Consider the following 22,767-nt stretch of genomic DNA (forward strand, 5'->3'; position numbering starts at 1 on the left):
TTGGAGTATTGTGAGCAGTTTTGGTCCCTTCTATCGCAAAACATGTACTGGCATTGGAGGGGGTCCAGAAAATTCACAAGAATGATTCCGGGAATGAAATAGTTAACATATGAGGAGTGTTTGATGGTTCTGGGCCTGTACTCACCGGGGTTCAGAAGAATGGCTGATTTATTATCCCCCTCAACCCTATTCTCTCGCCTCCTCCCCATAACTTTTGAGACTCTGACTAATCAAGAAGTTTACTTATTAACTTCTGCTTTAAAAATCAAACAGGAGAAAATCTGCAGATGCTGGTAATCCAGGATACACAGGTCCTGATGAAGGGTCTCGCCAGATCTCTCTGACTCCTGTCGGGAGAGAGTTGATGTTGGGAGGATGTGGGTGGGTTCAGAACGGTAAGCACAGCCTCCGACTATAGGGATGTCCATTTAGGAGAGAGATGGGGAGGAATTCCTTTATCTTTTATAGTGAATCTGCCACAGGCAGCTGTGGAGGCCAAATAATTGAGTCTATTTAAGCAGAGTAACAGACACAAATTGGGGGAACAGCAGGCCGGGAAGTTTATATGGAAAAGAGTAAACAGTCCATGGTTCAGACTGAAAGACTTCATCAAGACCTGTGTTGCTTCAGGGTCCCTGCAACTTCATCCCCTGTCCTAATGAGGGGCTACGGGGCATGGGGTTGTGGGAAAGGGGACAAAGGGATCCTTATCTGCCATCTTTGCCCCCTCCAGCTTCACATTACGTCTACACACACAGTTCACCCACAGGCTTTGCACCCCTCCCCCTCCTGGTTCAATCTGCCATTCAACTCTCCCCTACTGGTTGCCATTATCACCTCCTTTACTGTCTCAAACCATCACACTCCCCCACTTCACAGTCACAAATGAATGTGAACATTGTATGACGGGCCTGTTCCTGTGCTGTACTGCTCTATGTTCTCTGTTCCCAGTTTCGAAGAATGAGAGGAGATCTCATGGAAACACAAAATTCTTTCAGGGGTCAACAGGCAGGAGTGAGGGAGGATGTTTCCCCTGTCCAGCGGAAAACCCTTGGGGAGACATTAGTTGTCCATCCGCTTTTGTCGAGTCAGAGGTTCGTGTCGGCCACCCGACCGCGCCTCAGGCCCAGCGTCCTTTCCCTCGGTCCCGGGGCCCGGCTGTCCGAGTCTCCACCCGATCCCCGGGGCCGCGCCGCCCGAGTCTCTCCCCCCCCCCCCCAACGATCCCCGGGGCCGCGCTGCGCGAGTCTCCCCCCCGATCCCCGGGGACGCGCTGCGCGAGTCTCCCCCACGATCCCCGGGGCCGCGCCGCCCGTGTCTCCCCCCAATCCCCAGGGCCGCGCAGCCCGAGTCTCCCCCCCCCCCCCGATCCCCGGGGCCGCGCTGCCCGAGTCTCCCCCACGATCTCCGGGGCCGCGCTGCGCGAGTCTCCCCCCAATCCCCAGGGCCGCGCAGCCCGATTCTCCCCCCCCCCCAACGATCCCCGGGGCCGCGCCGCACGAGTCTCCCCCCCGATCCCCGGGGCCCAACCGCCCGAGTCTCCCCCCCAATCCCCGGGGCCGCGCTGCCCGAGTCTCCCCCCGATCCCCGGGGACTCTCTAATTCTCTGCTTCTCCCCCCAGTCTCTGTCACCCTGGATGTGGAAACGGCGAATCCGTGGCTCCAGGTGTCTGAGGATCGGAAGAGTGTGAAATGGACCCCGACCTGGAGGAATCTCCCTGACACCGGGAAGAGATTCACATACTGGGCTTGTATGCTGGGATCGGAGGGATTCACATCGGGGAGACATTACTGGGAGGTGGAGGTGATGGGGAATCGGGACTGGTGTCTGGGAGTCGCCGCAGAGTCTGTGAAGAGGAAGAGACGGGTCAGTCTGAGTCCGGAGACCGGATTCTGGGTCATCAGGCGGGATGGTGACGTGTTACATCGGGATTGTGACGTGTTCCGTGTTCTCACCTCCCCCGAGTCCCGTCTCCCTGCCGGTCCCATCCCCGGGAGGGTGGGAGTTTATCTCAGTTACGAGTCTGGGACAGTTTCATTTTACAACGCGGAGACCAAGTCCCATCTCCACACCTTCACTGGGAATAAATTCACGGGGAAACTTTACCCTTTCTTCGCGACCGGGGATGGAAACCAGTGGCTGAGAATCTGCTCCGGTTCCGCTCCGGGTCTGTAAACGGGTCGGGTCCCGGGACCGGCATCAGGAGTAAAGTCCCTGTAAATATAAATGTGCGGAGAGTGCAGCTAAATACGTGGCTAAGGAGATGGCGCAGGGGGGAGGGCTTCATGTTTCTGGACAATTGGGCTTTGTTCCCGGGAAGGTGGGGCCTGTTCCGACGGGACGGTTTGCCCCTGAACTGGGGGGGGGACTAACATTCTTGCGGGTAAATTTGCCAGTGCTGCTCCGGGGGGGGGGGGGTTAAACTAGATTTGCAGAAGGAGGGGAGCCAGAGTGTTAGAGCAGTTAGTGAGGTGGAGGAGGATAAGGAACATGAGAGGGCTGCATGATAGACAGAAATGAAAAAGAAGCTTTATGCATGATATAAATATTCCCAGGTGCATCTATTTCAATGCACGGAGTATTGTAGGTAAAATAGATGAGTTTAGGGCATGGGTTGACACGTGGGATTACGACATTAGATAGATAGATAGATAGATAGATAGATAGATAGATAGATAGATACTTTATTCATCCCCATGGGGAAATTCAACATTTTTTTCCAATGTCCCATACACTTGTTGTAGCAAAACTAATTACATACAATACTTAACTCAGTAAAAATATGATATGCATCTAAATCACTCTCTCAAAAAGCATTAATAATAGCTTTTAAAACGTTCTTAAGTACTGGCGGTTGAATTGTAAAGCCTAATGGCATTGGGGAGTATTGACCTCTTCATCCTGTCTGAGGAGCATTGCATCGATAGTAACCTGTTGCTGAAACTGCTTCTCTGTCTCTGGATGGTGCTACGTAGAGGATGTTCAGGGTTTTCCATAATTAACCGTAGCCTACCCAGCGCCCTTCGCTCAGCTACCGATGTTAAACTCTCCAGTACTTTGCCCACGACAGAGCCCGCCTTCCTTACCAGCTTATTAAGACGTGAGGCGTCCCTCTTCTTAATGCTTCCTCCCCAACACGCCACCACAAAGAAGAGGGCGCTCTCCACAACTGACCTAAAGAACATCTTCAGCATTTCACTACAGACATTGAATGACGCCAACCTTCTAAGGAAGTACAGTCGACTCTGTGCCTTCCTGCACAAGGCATCTGTGTTGGCAGTCCAGGCTAGCTTCTCGTCTATCTGTACTCCCAGATACTTGTAGGTCTTAACCTGCTCCACACATTCTCCATTAATGATCACTGGCTCCATATGAGGCCTAGATCTCCTAAAGTCCACCACCATCTCCTTGGTCTTGGTGATATTGAGACGCAGGTAGTTTGAGTTGCACCATATCACAAAGTCCTGTATCAGTTTCCTATTCTCCGCCTCCTGTCCATTCCTGACACACCACACTATGGCCGTGTCATCAGCGAACTTCTGCACATGGCAGGACTCCGAGTTATATTGGAAGTCTGATGTGTACAGGGTGAACAGGACCGGAGAGAGTACGGTTCCCTGCGGCGCTCCTGTGCTGCTGACCACCGTGTCAGACCTACAGTCTCCCAACCGCACATACTGAGGTCTATCTGTCAAGTAGTCCACTATCCAATCCACCATGTGAGAGTCTACTCCCATCTCCGTTAGTTTGTGCCTTAAGATCTTGGGCTGGATGGTGTTAAAGGCACTAGAGAAGTCAAGGAATGTAATCCTCACAGCACCACTGACCCCATCTAGGTGAGAGAGTGATTTGTGCAGCAAATACGTGATAGCATCCTCCACTCCCACCTTCTCCTTATACGCAAACTGAAGAGGATCCCGGGCGTGCCTGGTTTGTGGCCTCAGATTCTGTATTATCAGCCGCTCCATGGTCTTCATCACGTGCGACGTCAAGGCAACAGGTCTGAAGTCATTCAACTCCGTTCGTTGTGGTTTCTTCGGTACCGGGACAATACAGGATGTTTTCCACTGTCTGGGTACTCTTCTCTGCTCCAGGCTCATGTTGAAGATGCGCTGTAGTGGTTCTCCCAGCTCAGTCGCACAGGCCCTCAGTAATCGTGGGGAAACTCCATCCGGTCCAGCCGCCTTGCTGGTACAGATCTTCCTCAGTTGACCTTCCACCTGTGCAGCCGTAATCCTGGGCGTGGGCAAGGTCTCCTGTGAGTGGCTATTTTCCTGTGAGGGAAGTAAGCCTGGTGAGGTGAGGATGAGATTGTGCTGTCGAACCTATTGAAGAAGATTACTGCTATCAGTGAGACTTGGTGGCAGAAGGGGCAGAACTGGCAGCTTAATGTTCCGGTAAAATTGGAGAAGGGCCAATTTTGTGGAAATGAAAAAGGATCTCGGAAGAGTGGATTGGGATAATTTTTTTTCTGGCAAGGATGTGTTCAGTAAGTTCAAAGGTGAAATTTTGAGAGTGCAGAGTTTGCACGTTCCTGCCAGGATTAAAGACAAAGACATTAAAGATTAAAGGCATAGGGAACCTTGGTTTTCAAGGGATATTGGCGATCTGGTTAAGAAAAAGGGAGAAGTGTATAGCAGGTATAGGCAACAAAGAATAAATGAAGTACTTGAATGGTATTGAAAATGTAAGAAAATACTAAAGAAGGAAATCAGGAAGGCAAAAAGACATGAGGTTGCTTTGGCAGATAATGTGAATGCAAATCCAAAGGATTTCTACAAATATATTGAGAGTAAATGGATAGTAAGGGACAGAATTGTTCCCTAGAAGATCAGAGTGTGGAGCCTCACGAGATGGGGGAGATCTTAAAACAGTTTTTTTTTGCATCAGTATTTACTCAGCAAACTGGCATAGTGTATATGGAAGGAAGGGAAACAAGCAGTAGTGTTATGGAACATTTGTATATTAAAGAGGAGGAGGTGCTTGCTGCCTTACAGCGCATAAAGGTAGATAAATCCCCCGGGCCTGACTTGATATTTTCTCGGACCTTGAGAGAGACTAGTGTAGAAATTGCAGGGGCCCTGACAGAAATATTTAAAATGTCCTCAGCCACGGGTGCAGTGCCGGAGGATTGGAGGGTAGTTCATGTTATTCCATTGTTTAAAAAAGACTCCAATAGTAAACCAGGTAATTACAACCCATGAGCCTGACATCAGTAGTAGGTAAATTATTGGAAGGTGTTCAGAGAGATCGGATATACAAGTATTTTGACAGCCAAAGGCTGGTTAAGGATAGTCAGTATGGCGTTGTGCATGGTAGATCGTGTTTAATGAATTTTGTAGAGTTTTTCGAGGAGATGACCAAGAAAGTAGATGAAGGAAAGGCTGTGGATGTTGTCTACATGATGTTTAGTAAGGTCTTTGACAAGGTCAAACATGGGAGGTTAGTTCAGATGGTTCAGACACTAGGTATCCATAGAGAGGTTGGAAACTGGAATCGAAATTGGCTGTGTGGGAGAAGACAGAGAGTGGTAGTGGATGATTGCTTCTCAGACTGGAGGCCTGTGACTAGTGGTGTGCCTCAGGGATCTGTCCTGGGACCATTGTTATTTGCTGTCTATATCACTAATATAGATGTGGTCAATTGGATCAGCAATTTTGCTGATGACACCAAGATTGGAGGCGTTGTGGACAGCGAGGAAGGCTTTCAAAGCTTGCTGAGGGATCTGGACCAACTGGCAAAATGGGCCAGAGAATGGCAGATGGAATTTAATGCAGACAAGCGTGAGGTGTTGCATTTTGGAAGGACAAACCAAGGTAGCACATACACAGTAAATGGTAGGGCACTGAGGAGTGCGGAGAAACAAAGGGATCTGGGAGTTCAGGTACATAATTCCCAGAAAGTGGCGTCACAGGTAGATAGGGTTGTGAAGAAGGCCTTTGGCATTCTGGCATTCATAAATCAAAGTACTGAGTACAGGAGTTGGGATGTTATTGTGAGGTTGTATAAGGCATTGGTGAGGACAAATTTGGAGTATTATTTGCAGTTCTGGTCACCTAACTATAGGAAGGATATCAGTAAGATTCAAAGATTGCAGAGAAGATTTACTAGGATGTTGTCAGGTCTTCAGGAGTTGAGTTACAGGGAAAGATTGAACAGGTTAGGACTTTATTCCTTGGAGCATAGAAGACTGAGGGGGGATTTGATAGAGGTTTACAAAATTATGTGGGGTATAGACAGTAAATGCGAGTAGGTTCTTTCCACTTAGATTAGGAAACATAAAAACGGGAGGACGTGGCTTTCGGGTGAAAGGGGAAAGCTTTAGGGGGAACATTAGGAGGAACTTCTTCACTCAGAGAGGGGTGGGAGTGTGGAACGAGCTGCCATCTGACTTGGTAAATGCAGGCTCACTCTTACGTTTTCAGAATAAATTGGATAGATACATGGATGGGAGAGGTCTGGAGGGTTACGGACTGGGTGCAGGTCAATGGGACGAGTGGAATAAAGTTTCCACACAGACTAGAAGCGCCAAATGGCCTGTTTTCTATGCTGTAGTGTTCTATGGTTCTATGGAGTGAAATAAACACGACATAAGAATTGTCGATCGATTAATTTTAACTCGTTCACCGCATCTGTCAACCGAACAGAAACACCGGGGATTCAGCAGCAGTTGCGGGCGGCGGGTCCTGAGCTCCCCCAGGTCCTAAAGTCCACCCGTAATGAGACAGGTTAAATGGGACAAGTGGGGGCGGTGCTGACCGGAAAAGACAGTGAAGATTGTTCATTAAGTTCATCTGCCATTTCTCTGTCCCCCATTACTACTTCACCAGCATCATTTTCCAGTGGTCCAGTACCAACTCTCATCTCCCTTTCACTCTTCATGTAACTGAAAACTAAACTTTTAGTATCCTGATTTATATTATTGGCCAATTTGCCCTCATATTTCGTATGTACCATTCTTATGGCTTTTTTCGTTGCCTTTTGTTGGATTTTAAGAGCATCCCAATAATCCATCATCCCACTCACCTTTGCTACCTTATATGTCATTTCCTTAGGTTTAACACAATTATTACATGCCTTTTCCAGCTCAAACTATGAATTAATTTAAAGTCAGTCCCATAATTTAATAAAGTTTTTATCTGAAAACTATCTACCCACGCAAAGATTGAACTGAAGACTGCAGTTGATGTTTCTTCAGCCTTATACGCTTCACATTGAAATAGTACGTGTTTCGACAGTTTCATAATGACAAAATGAGCGAGGTCCTCAATGAATACTTCTCTTCAGTATTCACCAATGAGAGGGAACTTGATGACGGTGAGGACAATATGAGTGAGGTTGATGTTCTGGAGCATGTTGATATTAAGGGAGAGGAGGTGTTGGAGTTGTTAAAATAAATTAGGACGGATAAGTCCCTGGGGCCTGACGGAATATTCCCCAGGCTGCTCCACGAGGCGAGGGAAGAGATTGCTGAACCTCTGGCTATGATTTTTATGTCCTCGTTGTCCACGGGAATGGTACCGGTGGATTGGAGGGAGGCAAATGTTGTCCCCTTGTTCAAAAAAGGTAGTAGGGATAGTCCAGGTAATTACAGACCAGTGAGCCTTACGTCTGTTGTGGGAAAGCTGTTGGAAAAGATTCTTAGAGATAGGCTCTGTGGGCATTTAGAGAATCATGGTCTGATCAGGGACAGTCAGCATGGCTTTGTGAATGGCAGATCGTGTCTAACAAGCCTGATAAGAGTTCTTTGAGGAGGTGACCAGGCATATAGATGAGGGTAGTGCAGTGGATGTGATCTACATGGATTTTAGTAAGGCATTTGACAAGGTTCCACATGGTAGGCTTATTCAGAAAGTCAGAATGCATGGGATCCAGGGAAGTTTGGCCAGGTGGATTGAGAATTGGCTTGCCTGTAGAAGGCAGAGGGTCATGGTGGAGGGAGTACATTCAGATTGGAGGGTTGTGACTAGTGGTGTCCCACAAGGAGCTGTGCTGGGACCTCTACTTTTCGTGATTTTTGTTAACGACCTGGATGTAGGGGTAGAAGGATGGGTTGGCAAGTTTGCAGACGACACAAAGGTTGGTGGTGTTGTAGACAGTGTAGAGGATTGTCGAAGGTTGCAGAGAGACATTGATAGGATGCAGAAGTGGGCTGAGAAGTGGCAGAAGGAGTTCAACCTGGAGAAATGTGAGGTGGTACACTTTGGAAGGACAAATTCCAAGGCAGAGTACAAAGTAAATGTCAGGATACTTGGTAGTGTGGAGGAGCAGAGAGATCTGGGGGTACATGTCCACAGATCCCTGAAAGTTGCCTCACAGGTAGATAGGGTAGTTAAGAAAGCTTATGGGGTGTTAGCTTTCATAAGTCGAGGGATAGAGTTTAACAGACGCGATGTAGTGAGGCAGCTCTCTTAAACTCTGGTTAGGCCACACTTGGAGTACTGTGTCCAGTTCTGGTTGCCTCAGTATAGGAAGGATGTGGAAGCATTGGAAAGGGTACAGAGGAGATTTACCAGGATGCTGCCTGGTTTAGAGAGTATGGATTATGATCAGAGATTAAGGGAGCTAGGGCTTTACTCTTTGGAGAGAAGGAGGATGAAAGGAGACATGATAGAGGTGTACAAGATATTAAGAGGAATAGATAGAGTGGACAGCCAGCGCCTCTTCCCCAGGGCACCGCTGCTCAGTACAAGAGGACATGGATTTAAGGTAAGGGGAGGGAAGTTCAAGGGGGATATTAGAGGAAGGTCTTTCGCTCAGAGCGTGGTTGGTGCGTGGAATGCACTGCCCGAGTCAGAGGCAGATACACTAGTGAAATTTAAGAGGCTACTAGACAAGTATATGGAGGAATTTAAGGTGGGGCGTTATATAGGAGGCAGGGTTTGAGGGTCAGCACAACATTGTGGGCTGAGGGGCCTGTAATGTGCTGTACTATTCTATGTTCTATTTTCAGTCTTGGGAAAAAGCCTCTATCCCTCATCATCTTATTCACCTTTCTGAATTGACAGAGAATTGATCGCAGTGGGATATCATTCTCCTTCTCTCAGTGTGGGAAGGGATTCACTCACAGCCTACCCACAGACTGGCCAGTGAGTTCACAGTGGGGAGAGGCCATTCACCTGCTCTGTGTGAGGGAGGGGAACTACTCAGTCATCCAGCCTGAAGATACATCAGCAAGTTCACACCACAGTGAGATGCTCCCCCTGTTCTGCAAACGGGAAGCTATTCATTCTGTCGTTGATGCTGACGATACTGTACATGGGGTCCCGGTGAGAGCGGACAAGGAACACTGTGCACAGGTCTGATCTCCCTCCCTGAGTCCGCCTTCGGGATGCAGGGAATGAAGAGAAGATTTCCCACATTGACTGATTGGGTGGGGGTGGCTGTGTCCTCGGAGATATTACACAGGCTGGGACTGTCTCAAAATTAGAGAAATAAGAGGTGGTCTGACTGAGACAGTCTCACAGGAATTTCATCACCCAGAGTGCAGTGAATTTTTGCAATTTTCTCCACAAGGTTTCTAAGTTCAAAAGGCAAATTTAGGGCCACAGTGGTGACGGAAACACTGCGGGAAAGTGGCGCTGAATGAAGGGCAGAGAAGGCACAAGGGGCCGAATGGCCACACCGATCATGTTTATTTCCTAAAGCACAAGTTTACCTGTGCAATCTTTCCCTTTGGCCTTCAGCCTGTCAGATTGCACAGAGATGCGGTGAGAGTTCCGGAGATCCTTCGGCAGCCACTGCAGGGCATCTCCCGTCTCCGAGCAACAGGGGACGGGTCTGGGAGGCAGCTTCGGACAACCTGCTCCGATCCACGCCGGGGAAAGACCAGGCACCCTCCGTGTTGCTGAAACATCTCACGGAATCTCACCCAGTCTCCTCACCTCTGCCACCTGAAGGAATTAAGACCCGGGCCGGTGTTGCAGACTTTACCCGAAGTGCCGCTCCCGATCTCCTACTTCTCACCGGGTCCAGTCGCTTCCGGTTCCATTCTGAGCGCTCGGCGTCCCGCCCACTGACACGCTCCGCCAATGAGAGCATGTTTGTTCCAGCGCTGTTCTCTGATTGGCTGTGAGTCTGTCTGAGGTCGGGCTGCTGCCGGGAGCTGAAGATGTCAGTCACAGTTCGTTCTCAGAATCAAAGCAAGTTCCCCGAGGCTCAAAGTTCAAAGTAAATTTTATTATCGGAGTACAAATAAATCACCGCATACAGCACCGAGATTCATTTTCCTGCGCACATACTAAAAAGAATTCTGTAGTATAACAGCGTCATGACAGATCAGCCAGAGTGCTGAAGGTAACAAACTGTGCAAATGCAAATATGGAGAAACAGGATAAATAACAAGAACATGAAATAACCGCAGCGGCTGCTGATGGATCTCCGGAGCTCTCACCGCTCCCCTGTGCAATCCGACAGGCTGAAGGCCAAGGGAGAACAAGGTGCAAAGGTCAACTCGTGATTTAGAAAATAAGCAGCAGGAGCTGACGTGGCCATTCGGCCCCTCACTGATTCTGTTAATCACTCAATCACTATTTTCCTGCCGAGCCCCCAAATATGACCTCGGGTTTTGAGTCTGTGGAGCTTGGCTACACACTCCAGCCGGAGGAATCATCATTCCTGGCCCAGCCCTGCGAGACTGTGTCTGTCTCTTATTTCTGTCATTCGGAGACAGGCCCAGTGTGATCATTCATTGTGGGAGCATCTCAGTGCACCACTGCATCTGTCTCCTCACTGCACATTATCCTCCACATCCCCACTCACATGGTATGAACTAATTTAATAATCGTTTGAAATATTTACTGAACAATCATGTCACCCCCCAGCCTGACTCTCTTTATACCTGGAGAAAAGTAAAAATGAGCTGCTGGTGTTACACAGCTCGTCAGGCAGCGTCTGTGGAGGGAAATGGAAAATTGACATTTCGGGTTGAGACAGTCCAGATGTAGGATCTCGACCCGGAAAGTCGATTGTACATTTCTCTCCGCAGTTGCTGCCCGACCCACTCAGTTACTCTGGCCTCATGTTTCTTACTCGAGATTCCAGCATCTGCAGTCTCTTTTCAGAACTTGTCCCTTTCAGTCCGGCCTCAGACTGAACCAGGCTCTTCTCTCCATCTTCATTTCTGTTCTGCTTCTTCTTTAGCCCATCACGCCGATCGGGACACAGGCGGCCAACAGCAGCTCTCTGAGCGTTGATCGGCCCTGTGGCCTCTGCTTTCACCACACGACTTCAATCGTCTTCCAGGGGATTCCCTTCTGATCCCAGGAATGAGGCCTGTGGAGATTCAGTTGACGTTTCTGTCACACTGGGTTTTTACACGATGTGTTTGCTAGCCCCATCCCCAACACTCCTCCTTTCATAGCCGGGCTTAGGCAGTCCATGGCGGTTTTCATTCTGTTCTGACCTGCTTAATCTGTTTCTGATCCCTCATTGATATAGATACCACAATTCCTTCCCACAGAGTGCAACATAATGTTCATTCCCTGAGTCTGCAGCGCGCGTAGTGGACAATCGCGGTACTGCAGGGAATCAGCAGCTCCCGGAAAGTGAAAGCATTCTGAATCAGGAAGTGCCGGGAGTTGACATGGCTTCGAAAGGACCGGCCGAGAGTTGGACCGAGGAGGTAATTTGTCCCGTTTGCCTGGATTTCTTCACCGATCCGGTTATACTGGAGTGTGGACACAACTTCTGTCGCTCTTGTATCACACGGTATTGGGAAAAGGAGGAGAGAAACTCCTGCCCAGAATGTAGAGTGGTGTTTGCTGACTGCACCCTCAGGGCCAGTTGGGCCTTAGCAAATCTGGCTGAAAAAGCTCGAAATCTAAACCTGAATCTGAAAGGGAAGGAAAGTAAACGTCACTGCGAGGAACATGAGGAAGAACTGAAGCTGTTTTGTGAAACGGACAAGACACTGATCTGTCTGATCTGTAGAGATGCGCAGGAACACAGGGAGCACCGCTTCAAGCCGATTAAAGAAGCTGTTAAAATCTACAAGGTAATCTAACATTAATTTGATACTTAACCCATCTTTTCTTGTCGTACATAATATCACATGAGCCTCCAAAACAAACACATCACTCTCTGCAACTTCCGCCATTTCCAACGGGATTCTAGCATCTCTCCGTCCCACAGCCCACCTCCGCACCCCGAACTCTCTGCTCTCCATACGGATCGCGCTCCACGTACTGTATCGCCCTGATCCACTCGCTCCTCCCCACTGATCTCCCTCATGGCACTCTACACCTGCAAGCGGGACAAGTGCTACACCTGATTCCTAACCTCCTCCCTTCTCACCATTCAGAGCCGCAAACAGCCCAGTTCCTCCCGTTTCTTCCATGGTCGATTGTCCTCTCGTACTAGATTCCTTCTTCTCCAGCCCTTTACATCTTCCACCTGTCCCCTCTCAGCTTCTCACTTCATCACCCTCCCCCACGTTCCCCCTCACATTGTCTCACCCGTCACCTGTCAGCTGGTTCTCATCCCCAACCTTTTTATTCTGGCTGCTGTCCCATTCCTTCCCAGTCCAAATGAAGGGTCTCATCCCGAAACACCGACTGTTTATTTCCCCTGAATAGATGCTGCCTGACTCACTGAGTTCCTCTGGCATTTTGTGTGATAATCGGGTTTGATCACCTGTTTCTTTTGATGCATCTTTGTTTCTATTTCCTTCGCTCTCTGACTTCCAGGATCAGATAAAATCTTCCTTAAACTCTCTCACAAAAAAGAAATCAGACTTCCAGAAAAAGGAGCAGCAACAGAAAGAGAAGATTTCTGGAGTTCGGGTGAGGCTTCCTGAGCAGAATTTCTGATATTACAGTCGAGTTTTGCTCCCTTTAATGCAGAATAGACGAGTATCGCAGCTCCAGTGACCAGCGTTCGATCCTGACTCATCCCAAGGGCATGCCGGATGAATGGCTAATTACCGTTAACCCTGTAAAGGTGGGGAGGGTGTATGTGAATCAGGTGGGAGTAAATGGGTCAATGGGGAGAATAGATTTCAGGAAAACGTCAGTGAATGGGGTTGATGGGAATGTTTCAGAGCTAGCATGGACATTAATAGACCAAATGGTCTCCTTAATGTCATCAGGAAATACACACAGCAATACAGTAAATTAATCTTCACTTTCATTTGACAGAAACAGTCACCCAGCATTCAGACCTACATCACATCCCAGTTTGCTGAACTGCGCCAGATTATCACTGAGAAAGAGCAGAGCTTACTCAGGGATCTCAAAGAAGAAGAGAAGAGGATTCTCGACACAATGGAGAAAAATCTTCTAGCTCTCCAAGAGAATATAAGGATTATTCAGGAGGAAATCACTAAGTTAAAGGAACAGATGGATCAAAAAGACGGTGTGATATTTCTCAAGGTGAGGGATTATATTTCAATTTGTTCCTGTCAAAGGGCACTAAATGAACAGTGGTATATTTGAAATAAACACAGCACAGCGGCCAATTCTAACAAATCAATTGCCGCTGCTGGTGATCTCACACAGATTGTTCGACCTGCATGACGCACACGTCAATCACACGAATAATCTCCTTCCAAAATGTCGAAGATTTGTATTCGATCCTTTATCTGCAACAGACAATCATGAAGCAATGAAACTTCAGCGTAATTAATCGCAAATTAATCAGCAACAAAGCGGTTAACAAACGATATGATATCCATCCGTTCTCAGCTCAAAACTGCCCAGAACAAAGCATGGATATGTAACTTATTCCCTTCACTATTACCACACCCCACACACGTGACTAGTTACAATAACAATCACGTAACACAGAACACAATGCAGACTGGGCAATCAAAGACAGAAAACAGATGCGTCACTCCTGGACACAGCATTTACAAATGGCAGTAAACTGTTTCTCACCAGACAATTGATCCTCCACACTGCCAAGAGTCTTACCATTAATACCATATTCTGCCATCATATTTGACCTACCAAGTGAACCACCTCACACTTACCTGGGTTGAACTCCAAACTGCCACTTCTCAGCCCAGTTTTCATCCTATCGATCTCCCACCGTAAACTCTTGACAGCCCTCCACACTATCCACAACATCCCCAGCATTTGTGTCATCAGCAAATTTACTAACGCATCCCTCCATTTCCTCATCCAGGGCATTTATAATAATCACAAAGAGAAGGGGTCCCACAACAGAGCCCTGAGGCACACCACTGGTCACCAACCTCCATGCAGAATATGACCTGTCTACAGCCACACTTTGTCTTCTGTGGGCAAGCCAATTCTGGTTGAATAAATCAATGTCCCCTTGGATCCCTTGCTGAAATCCATATACTCTACATCTACTGTTCTACGTTCATCAATGTGTTTTGTCACATCCTCAAAAAATTCAATCAGGGTCATAAGGAACGACCTGCCTTTGACAAAGCAATGCTGACTATACCTGATCATATTATGCCTCTCCAAATGTTCATAAATCCTGACTCTCAGAATCTTCTCCATCACTTACCAACCACTGAAGTAACACTCACTGGTCTATAATTTTCTGGGCTATCTCTCCTCCCTTTCTTGAATAAGGGAATGACATCTGCATTCCTCCAATCCTCTGGAACCTCTCCTGTCCCCATTGATGATGCAAAGATCATAGGCAGAGGCTCAGCAATCTCCTCCCACACTGGCCTGGGGTACATCTCGTCCGGTCTCCATCAGAAACAATCTCCTCCCACAGTGGCCTGGGGTACATCTCGTCCGGTCTCCATCAGAAACAATCTCCTCCCACAGTGGCCTGGGGTACATCTCGTCCGGTCTCCATCAGAAACAATCTCCTCCCACAGTGGCCTGGGGTACATCTCGTCCGGTCTCCATCAGCAACAATCTCCTCCCACAGTGGCCTGGGGTACATCTCGTCCGGTCTCCATCTGAAACAATCTCCCACAGTGGCCTGGAGTATATCTCGTCCGGTCTCCATCAGAAACAATCTCCTCCCACAGTGGCCTGGGGTACATCTCGTCCGGTCTCCATCAGAAACAATCTCCTCCCACAGTGGCCTGGGATACAACTCGTCCGGTCTCCATCAGAAACAGGCCATTCGGTCCATCATCTTCTATCAATTTCCCTGCTTCAAAATTCTCCTCCCACATACTCACCACACCCAGCAACACAGCACCGAACTCGATGGTCGCTCACGTGTTTATCCAGTTTCCCCATTACATTCAATCTCTGCTGTTCCGCTTCAACCACTCCTGTGGCAGCGAGTTCCACTTCACTAAATTTCTTATGGGATTTATTAAAATCAATCTGGAATTTCACCCCCCACCTCTCACAATTAAATCCATCACTGATCTTAAATTCCTCCATCCTGTCACCCTGATATCATATCCAGATGAAAATGGACAACCTGTCCTGTCTTCCCTGTAAGTTTCATCCTCTTAGTAATGGTCTGACATTCAGAAACTTTCCCTGTAATTTAACCCACGGTTCTCTATTGTCCATGTGTGTGAGTGACTGTGGGAGTGGCAATTTTCAACACCTTGTAATGATTTGGATGAAATTCCGGATGTGGACAGTAAGTCCAAGTCTAATCAGATTTATGTTTGATTTATTTCAGGAGGAAGCTCATTGGAACAGGAGGTAGGACATACTCTTTAGTGAAAATCTGTATAGTTCAAAATTGCAGTTTATAACCAGCAGTTTAATATTTACAGAATCAGTGATGATGTCCAGGAATTGTCAGTGACAGATGAGGCCCTACCGGTTGAAAAATTCGATCACCTCTATTTGTTGAACACAGTGCTGAGAGAAACACTTGATGCCATTAACCGAGGTAAAACTTACAAAGATTCATTTCTCCCTGTTCAGTTGCGTTCTAATTTGAAGCAAGGATTGTCTATAATTATACAAGGAGAACCTATATTTATAATTATAATTAAGGGGAACTGAAGTTTATTCCACATCAACCCCACCGACTGGGAGACATCACTGTCACATGGGCAGCTGGAGATGTCAGACCCCTGAACACACCAGCACAGGGCCACAATACAACCAATACACGTGACTGGCAGATGAACCACTGTGTCCCGATCCCAGGAACACTGCACTAACACGCCAGGACATGAGTTTGGATCCACCAGAGGAACTGGGAATTTAATACTGACTTGGTGATATTTTAGGGAATAAAAGCAGGTATCAGTGTGGTGACAGGGATTGTCAGGAAAATACACAAGTCCTTCGAGCGCTGTGAGTGCAGACTCTGACTGACACAGGTCTTCACCCCACCCCCTCCTGAATGTGTGGCTGAGAAGCTGGTGCAGGGGGCAGAGCTTCAGATTCTTGGATCATTGGGATCTCTTCTGGGGGAAGTATGACCTGTTCAAAAGTGACAGGTTGCACCTGAACCCGAGGGGGAACAATATTCTCTGAGAGAGGTTCGATAGAGCTGTTAGGGAGGGTTTCAACTAATTTGGCAGAGGGGTGGGAATGAGAGTGAAGGGACTCTGGATAGGACTGATGATAAAAATGCAAAGATAGCGTGCAGTCAGACTGTCAGATAGGGCGGACAGATGCGAGGAGAAAATTGCAGCCAGCAGGGTGAGTATCAGTGCATTAGGGATGCAGAATTAAAAAGGGTAGCAGATACAGTACACAAAGTGTTATATCTCAATGCATGGAGTATGAGAAATAAGGTGGATGATCTTGTTGCTCGATTACAGATTGTCAGGTATGATGTTGTGGCCATCACGGAAACGTGGCTGAAGGATGGTTGTAGTTGGGAGCTGAATGTTCAAGGTTACACAATGTATCGGAGGAAGGAAGGAAGGCCGATGGGGTGGTGTGACTCTGTTGGTAAATCAGCAGCTAGATGTTAACATAGGATTGGAAGATGTTGAATCATGTGGGTTGAGGTAAGGAACTGCAAAAGTAAAAATGACACTGACACCAGTCATATACAGGCCTCCCAACAGTCAGTGGGTTGAGGCCCACAGATTACAACTGGAAATAGAAAAGGCTGATGAAAAGGACAATGTTATGATAATCATGGGAGATTTCAACATGCAGGGCAATTGGGAAAATCAGGTTGGTAAAGGATCTCAAGAGAGTGAGTTTGTTGAATGCAATGTGATGGCTTTCTAGAGCAGTTTGTCGTTGAGCCTACTCGGGGAACAGCTCTACTGGATTGGGTGTTATGTATTGAACCAGAGCTGAGTAGTTAAAAGATAGATAGATAGATAGATAGATACTTTATTCATCCCCATGGGGAAATTCCAACTTTTTTCCAATGTCCCATACACTTGTTGTAGCAAAACTAATTACATACAATACTTAACTCAGTAAAAAATATGATATGCATCTAAATCACTATCTCAAAAGCATTAATAATAGCTTTTAAAAAGTTCTTAAGTCCTGGCGGTAGAATTGTAAAGCCTAATGGCATTGGGGAGTATTGACCTCTTCATCCTGTCTGAGGAGCATTGCATCGATAGTAACCTGTCGCTGAAACTGCTTCTCTGTCTCTGGATGGTGCTATGTAGAGGATGTTCAGAGTTATCCATAATTGACCGTAGCTCTGGATGGTGCTATGTAGAGGATGTTCAGAGTTATCCATAATTGACCGTAGCCTACTCAGCACCCTTCGCTCAGCTACCGATGTTAAACTCTCCAGTACTTTGCCCACGACAGAGCCTGCCTTCCTTACCAGCTTATTAAGACGTGAGGCGTCCCTCTTCTTAATGCTTCCTCCCCAACACGCCACCACAAAGAAGAGGGCGCTCTCCACAACTGACCTATAGAACATCTTCAGCATCTCACCACAGACATTGAATGACGCCAACCTTCTTAGGAAGTACAGTCGCCTCTGTGCCTTCCTGCACAAGGCATCTGTGTTGGCAGTCCAGTCTAGCTTCTCGTCTAACTGTACTCCCAGATACTTGTAGGTCTTAACCTGCTCCACACATTCTCCATTAATGATCACTGGCTCCATATGAGGCCTAGATCTCCTAAAGTCCACCACCATCTCCTTGGTCTTGGTGATATTGAGACGCAGGTAGTTTGAGTTGCACCATATCACAAAGTCCTGTATCAGTTTCCTATACTCCTCCTCCTGTCCATTCCTGACATACCCCACTATGGCTGTGTCATCAGCGAACTTCTGCACATGGCAGGACTCCGAGTTATATTGGAAGTCTGATGTGTACAGGAGGCACAACCTCCTTAGGAGAAACCTTAGGAGGCAGTGCTCATAACGTGACTGAGTTCAACTTGAAATCTGATAAGGAGAAAGTGAAGTCTGACATTGTAGTATTTCAGAGGAGTGAAAGAAATTACAGTGGTCTGAGAGAGGAGTTGGCCAAAGCAAATTGGAAGGAGATGCTGGCAGGGATGAGAGCAGAGCAGAAATGGTGTCAGTTCTGGGAAAATGAGGAAGGTGAAGGATAGATGTATTCCAAAAATAAATAAATACTCAAATGGCAAAATAGTAAAACCGTGGCTGACAAGGGAAGACAAGTTAATGTAAAGGCAAAAGAGAGGGCATACAACTAAACAAAAATTAGCAGGAAGACAGAGGATTGGGAAGCTTTTAAATATCTACAGAGAGGAACTGAAAGAATGATTGGGATGAAAAAATAAACAAGAAATAGATTTGAATTGAATTGACTTTATTACTTACATCATTCCTATACTTGAGGATTAAAATTCTTTACCATACATCTCTGTCTAAATGTGCAATGTGCAATTTATAGTAGTTTATGATGAACAATATGTACAACAGGCTGGTTAATATAACATAGAAATTCAGTTGTGTCCACATGAGTTAATCAGTCTGATGGCCTGGTTGAAGAAGCTGTCCCGGAGCCTGTTGCTCCTGGCTTTTAATCTGTGGTTCAGAATCCAATGTTAGCATTCAATTCAAGAGCAGGGATGTGATGCTGAGGCTTTATAAGGCACTGGTGAGGCCTCACCTTGAGTATTGTGAACAATTTTTCTAAGAAAAGATGTGCTGGCATTGCAGAAGGTTCATTTCATAAGGATGATTCCAGGAATGAAAGGGTTATCATACAAGGAACGTTTGATAGCTCTGTGTCTGTACTCGCTGGAATTTAGAAAGATGAGGGGGGAATCTCATTAAAACCTTTCGAATGTTGAAAGTCCTAGACAGAGTAGATGTGGAAAGGATGTTTCCCATGGCGGTGGAGTTTAGGACAAGAGGGCACAGCCTGAAGATAGAGGGGGGTCTATTTAAAACAGATGCGGAGAAATTTGAGCCAGCAGCTGGTGAATTTGTGGAACTTGTTGTGTGTATTTAAGGCAGAACTTGATAGGTTCTAGATTGGACACAGCATCAAAGGTTACGGGGAGAAGGCCAGGGAGTGGGGCTGAGGAGGGGAAATAAGGATCAGCCATGATTGAATGGCGGAGCAGACTCGATGGGCAAATGGCCTAATTCTGCTCCTATGCCTAATTCTGCTCCTATGTCTTATGGTGATCAGACCACTACATTGAAGCATTGTGAGAATGAGCTCGGACACACCAACATGGGTCAAGATTTCATCTTGGGAGAAGCATGCACAGCATAACCGGCCTGGCAAAGCTCCCTCACACACATACACAGGAAGGACTGGCAGATTGTAGTCAGAGCCTCAGCAATGTACGTTGTTATTTCCCTCAGTAACCTGGAAACCAGTCTCTTCAGAGACAGTCATTTATTCATTTAAACAACTCAATCAAGTGTGATACACGGCCACAGAAATAGGCACAAATTCCCATTTAGGATTGAAATCTGCCGTCCTTACCCAGTCTGTCTGTTCTGTGGCACTGAGCTGCCCTCTGACGTGACGTTACATCAACACTTCACAGACAGACTCCGGGGTGAGATTCCTCAGGAGGATGATCTGGGAGGGTTTGACGGATGTTGAACTCACGGCCCACTTCATCAATCTGCAAGACTAAGATGTCTTCTTGAGCATGGCCCATTTGTGTGTGTTTGCCCCCCCCCCCCATCCCTCTAACCATTTCCCATCTGTGTACCTGCCCAAATTTATTTTAAAATATTTTATTTTTACCTGTTTCTACAGCGTCTGAGGGCAAATTCCATTTACCAACCTCCCTCTGTATGAGAATGTAACCCGATAGACCACTCAGAAAAATTTCCCATCTCACTTTCAATCTGAGGCCTCTGGTTCTGTACTCCCATTTCTTGGAAAAAGAAACGTTATTTAAGCTCCTTATGAATTATTTCCCTCGATAAGGGGTCATACCTGAACATCCTACACTACAGCTGAATAGCCCAAGCTTATCCACTCTCTGCTTTTAACCCAAGCCCCCAGTCCTGGTAACATCCTCCTGAAGCCTCCTGTCCAGTGTGATGACATCCTCCCCATATTCGGGAACCGGAAATGCAGACAATGCTCCAAGTGTGGTCTATCATCGACATCAAAGGCCTTGCTGAATTTCATGTTGACAGTGTGGAATAGGCTGATGAATACAGGACTGAAGGTGTTTTTTAGATTGGGACAAGAAGGGCGGCGTGGGAGCTAAATTCTGAAGGAAGGCAGTTTTGTAAAAAACTTTGCGTTCAAGAACGGCGAGACTGCGCAGGACAGCACGGAGAGTTTAAAAAGATGACTACCCTATACAGCGGGCAGCGGAGTGGGTGGCAGCAGAGTGTAGGGCTTTGGCTCAACAGGCTTAGGCGGTAACGGGAAGAGGTGAGAGCGAGGCACCGACTCTTTTTTTCCCCTTGGCAAATCGGCCCGACGGACGGGGGAACAGCAGGGCACATTAGCTAATGGTTTAAAATGTTTGTGTGTTTGGCGAAGTAAGTGGGTGAGTTGACCTATCTTTCTTTGTTTCATTCCTGTAGAATTAGGTAGCATGTCTGCAGGGTTAGTGCTTTGTTCAGGGTGTCAGATGAGGGAATCCTGGGAGACCTCCAGCCTCCCTGATAGCCACATCTGCACCAGGTGAACCGAGATTCAGCTCCTCGGAGACAGTGTTAGGGATCTGGAGCTGCAGCTTGATGACCTACTGCTTATTAGAGAAAATGAAGAGGTGATAGACAGGAGCTACAGGGAGGTAGTAATCCCTAGGCTACAGGGGTCAGAAAACTGGGTGACTGTCAGGAGAGGAAAGGGAAATGCCGGGATAGTGGAGAGCACCCCTGTGGCTGCCCCCCTCAGCAACAAGTATATCGTTTCGGATGCTGTTGAGGGGGATGACCTGACAGGGGACGGCCACGGTGACCGGGTCTCTGGCATTGAGCCTGGCGCTGTTGTGCAGGAGGGAAGGAGGGAGAAGAGGAATGCGGTAGTCACAGGGGATTCCATAGTCAGGGGAACAGACAGGAGATTCTGTGAGCCTGGTAGAGATACCCGCATGGTGTCTTGCCTCCCAGGTGCCAGGGTACGGGATGGCTCGGATCAGGTCCAGAATATTCTGAAGGGAGAGGGAGAGCAGCCAGCTGTCTTGGTACATGTTGGTACCAATGACATAGAGAGGAAAAGGGAGGAGGTCCTGAAGAGAGATTTCCGGGAGTTAGGAATGAAGCTGAGAAGCAGGACCTCCAGGGTAGTAATCTCAGGATTGCTACCTGTGCCACGTGCTAGCGAGGGCAAGAATAGTAGGATCAGGCAGATGAATGCGTGGCTGAGAGACTGGTGCAGCGGGCAGGGCTTCAGATTCTTGGATCATTGGGATCTCTTCTGGGGGAAGTATTACCTGTTCAAAAAGGACGGGTTACACCCGAACCATAGCGGGAATGTTTAATAGAGCTGTTAGGGAGGGTTTAAACTAATTTGGCAGGGGGATGGGAAACCGGAATGATAGAGCGAAGGAGGGGGAAAACAGAAATAAATCTAAGATAGTGAGCAGTAAAGATGTCAGGAAGGACAGGCAGGTGATGGGGCAAATTTGCAGCCACTGGGATGAGTTGCAGTGCAATCAAAACAAAAATATCAAATACTGGACTTAAGGTGTTATACTTAAATACACACAGCATAAGGAATAAGGTGGATGATCTTGTCATACAGCTGCAGATTGGCAGGTATAATTTTGTGGCCATCACTGAGACGTGGCTAAAGGATGCATGTCTCTGAGAGCTGAACGTCCAAGGATACACGGTGTATCGGAAGGATAGGCAGGTAGGCAGAGGGGGTGGCGTGGCTTTATTGGTAAGAAATGATATTAAATCATTAGAAAGAGGTGACATAGGATTGGAAGGTGCAGAATCTTTCTGGGTTGAGCTAAGAAATCACAGAGGTAAATGGACCCTGATGGCAGTTATCTACAGGCCTCCTAACAGCTGCAGTGAGGTGGACTACAAACTACAACAGGAAATAGAAAAGGTTTGCCAGAAGGGCAGTGTTATGATAATTGTGGGGGATTTTAACATGCGAGTGTATTGGGAAAATCAGGTCAACACTGGATCTCAAGACAGAGAATTTGTAGAATGTCTACGAGATGGCTTTTCAGAACAGCTTGTTGTTGAGCCCACTAGGGGATCAGAGGTACTGGATTGGATATTGTGTAATGACCCAGAGGTGATTAGAGAGATGGAGGTGAAGGAACCGTTAGGAGGCAGTGATCGTAAAATGATTGAGTTCACTGTGAAATTTGAGAAAGAGAAGCTGAAATCCGATGTGTTGGTATTTTAGTGGAGTAAAGGAAATTACAGTGGCACGAGAGAGGAACTGGCCAAATTTGACTGGAAAGGGACACTGCGGGAGGACGGCAGAGCAGCAGTGGCTGGAGTTTATGCGAGAAGTGAGGAATGTGCAAGACAGATATATTCCAAAACAGAAGAAA

The 22,767-nt window shown here is 47.3% G+C and overlaps 1 protein-coding gene across 1 annotated transcript in view; it reads left to right on the top strand.

Annotated features, from left to right (window-relative positions):
* Positions 1 to 15,909, top strand: part of LOC140720201 (uncharacterized) — a 57,306-nt gene extending 41,397 nt beyond the window's left edge. Inside the window, exons 2-7 of the mRNA XM_073035087.1 lie at positions 9,688 to 10,072; positions 11,780 to 11,996; positions 12,688 to 12,783; positions 13,138 to 13,371; positions 15,578 to 15,600; positions 15,675 to 15,909. Coding sequence (XP_072891188.1) covers positions 9,688 to 10,072; positions 11,780 to 11,996; positions 12,688 to 12,783; positions 13,138 to 13,371; positions 15,578 to 15,600; positions 15,675 to 15,909 — 1,190 coding nt within the window. The remainder of the gene's footprint in view (positions 1 to 9,687; positions 10,073 to 11,779; positions 11,997 to 12,687; positions 12,784 to 13,137; positions 13,372 to 15,577; positions 15,601 to 15,674) is intronic.
* Positions 15,910 to 22,767: the final 6,858 nt, after the last annotated feature.

Source organism: Hemitrygon akajei, unplaced genomic scaffold (genome assembly GCF_048418815.1).
Source record: "Hemitrygon akajei unplaced genomic scaffold, sHemAka1.3 Scf000038, whole genome shotgun sequence".
In the NCBI taxonomy this organism is placed as follows: domain Eukaryota; kingdom Metazoa; phylum Chordata; class Chondrichthyes; order Myliobatiformes; family Dasyatidae; genus Hemitrygon; species Hemitrygon akajei.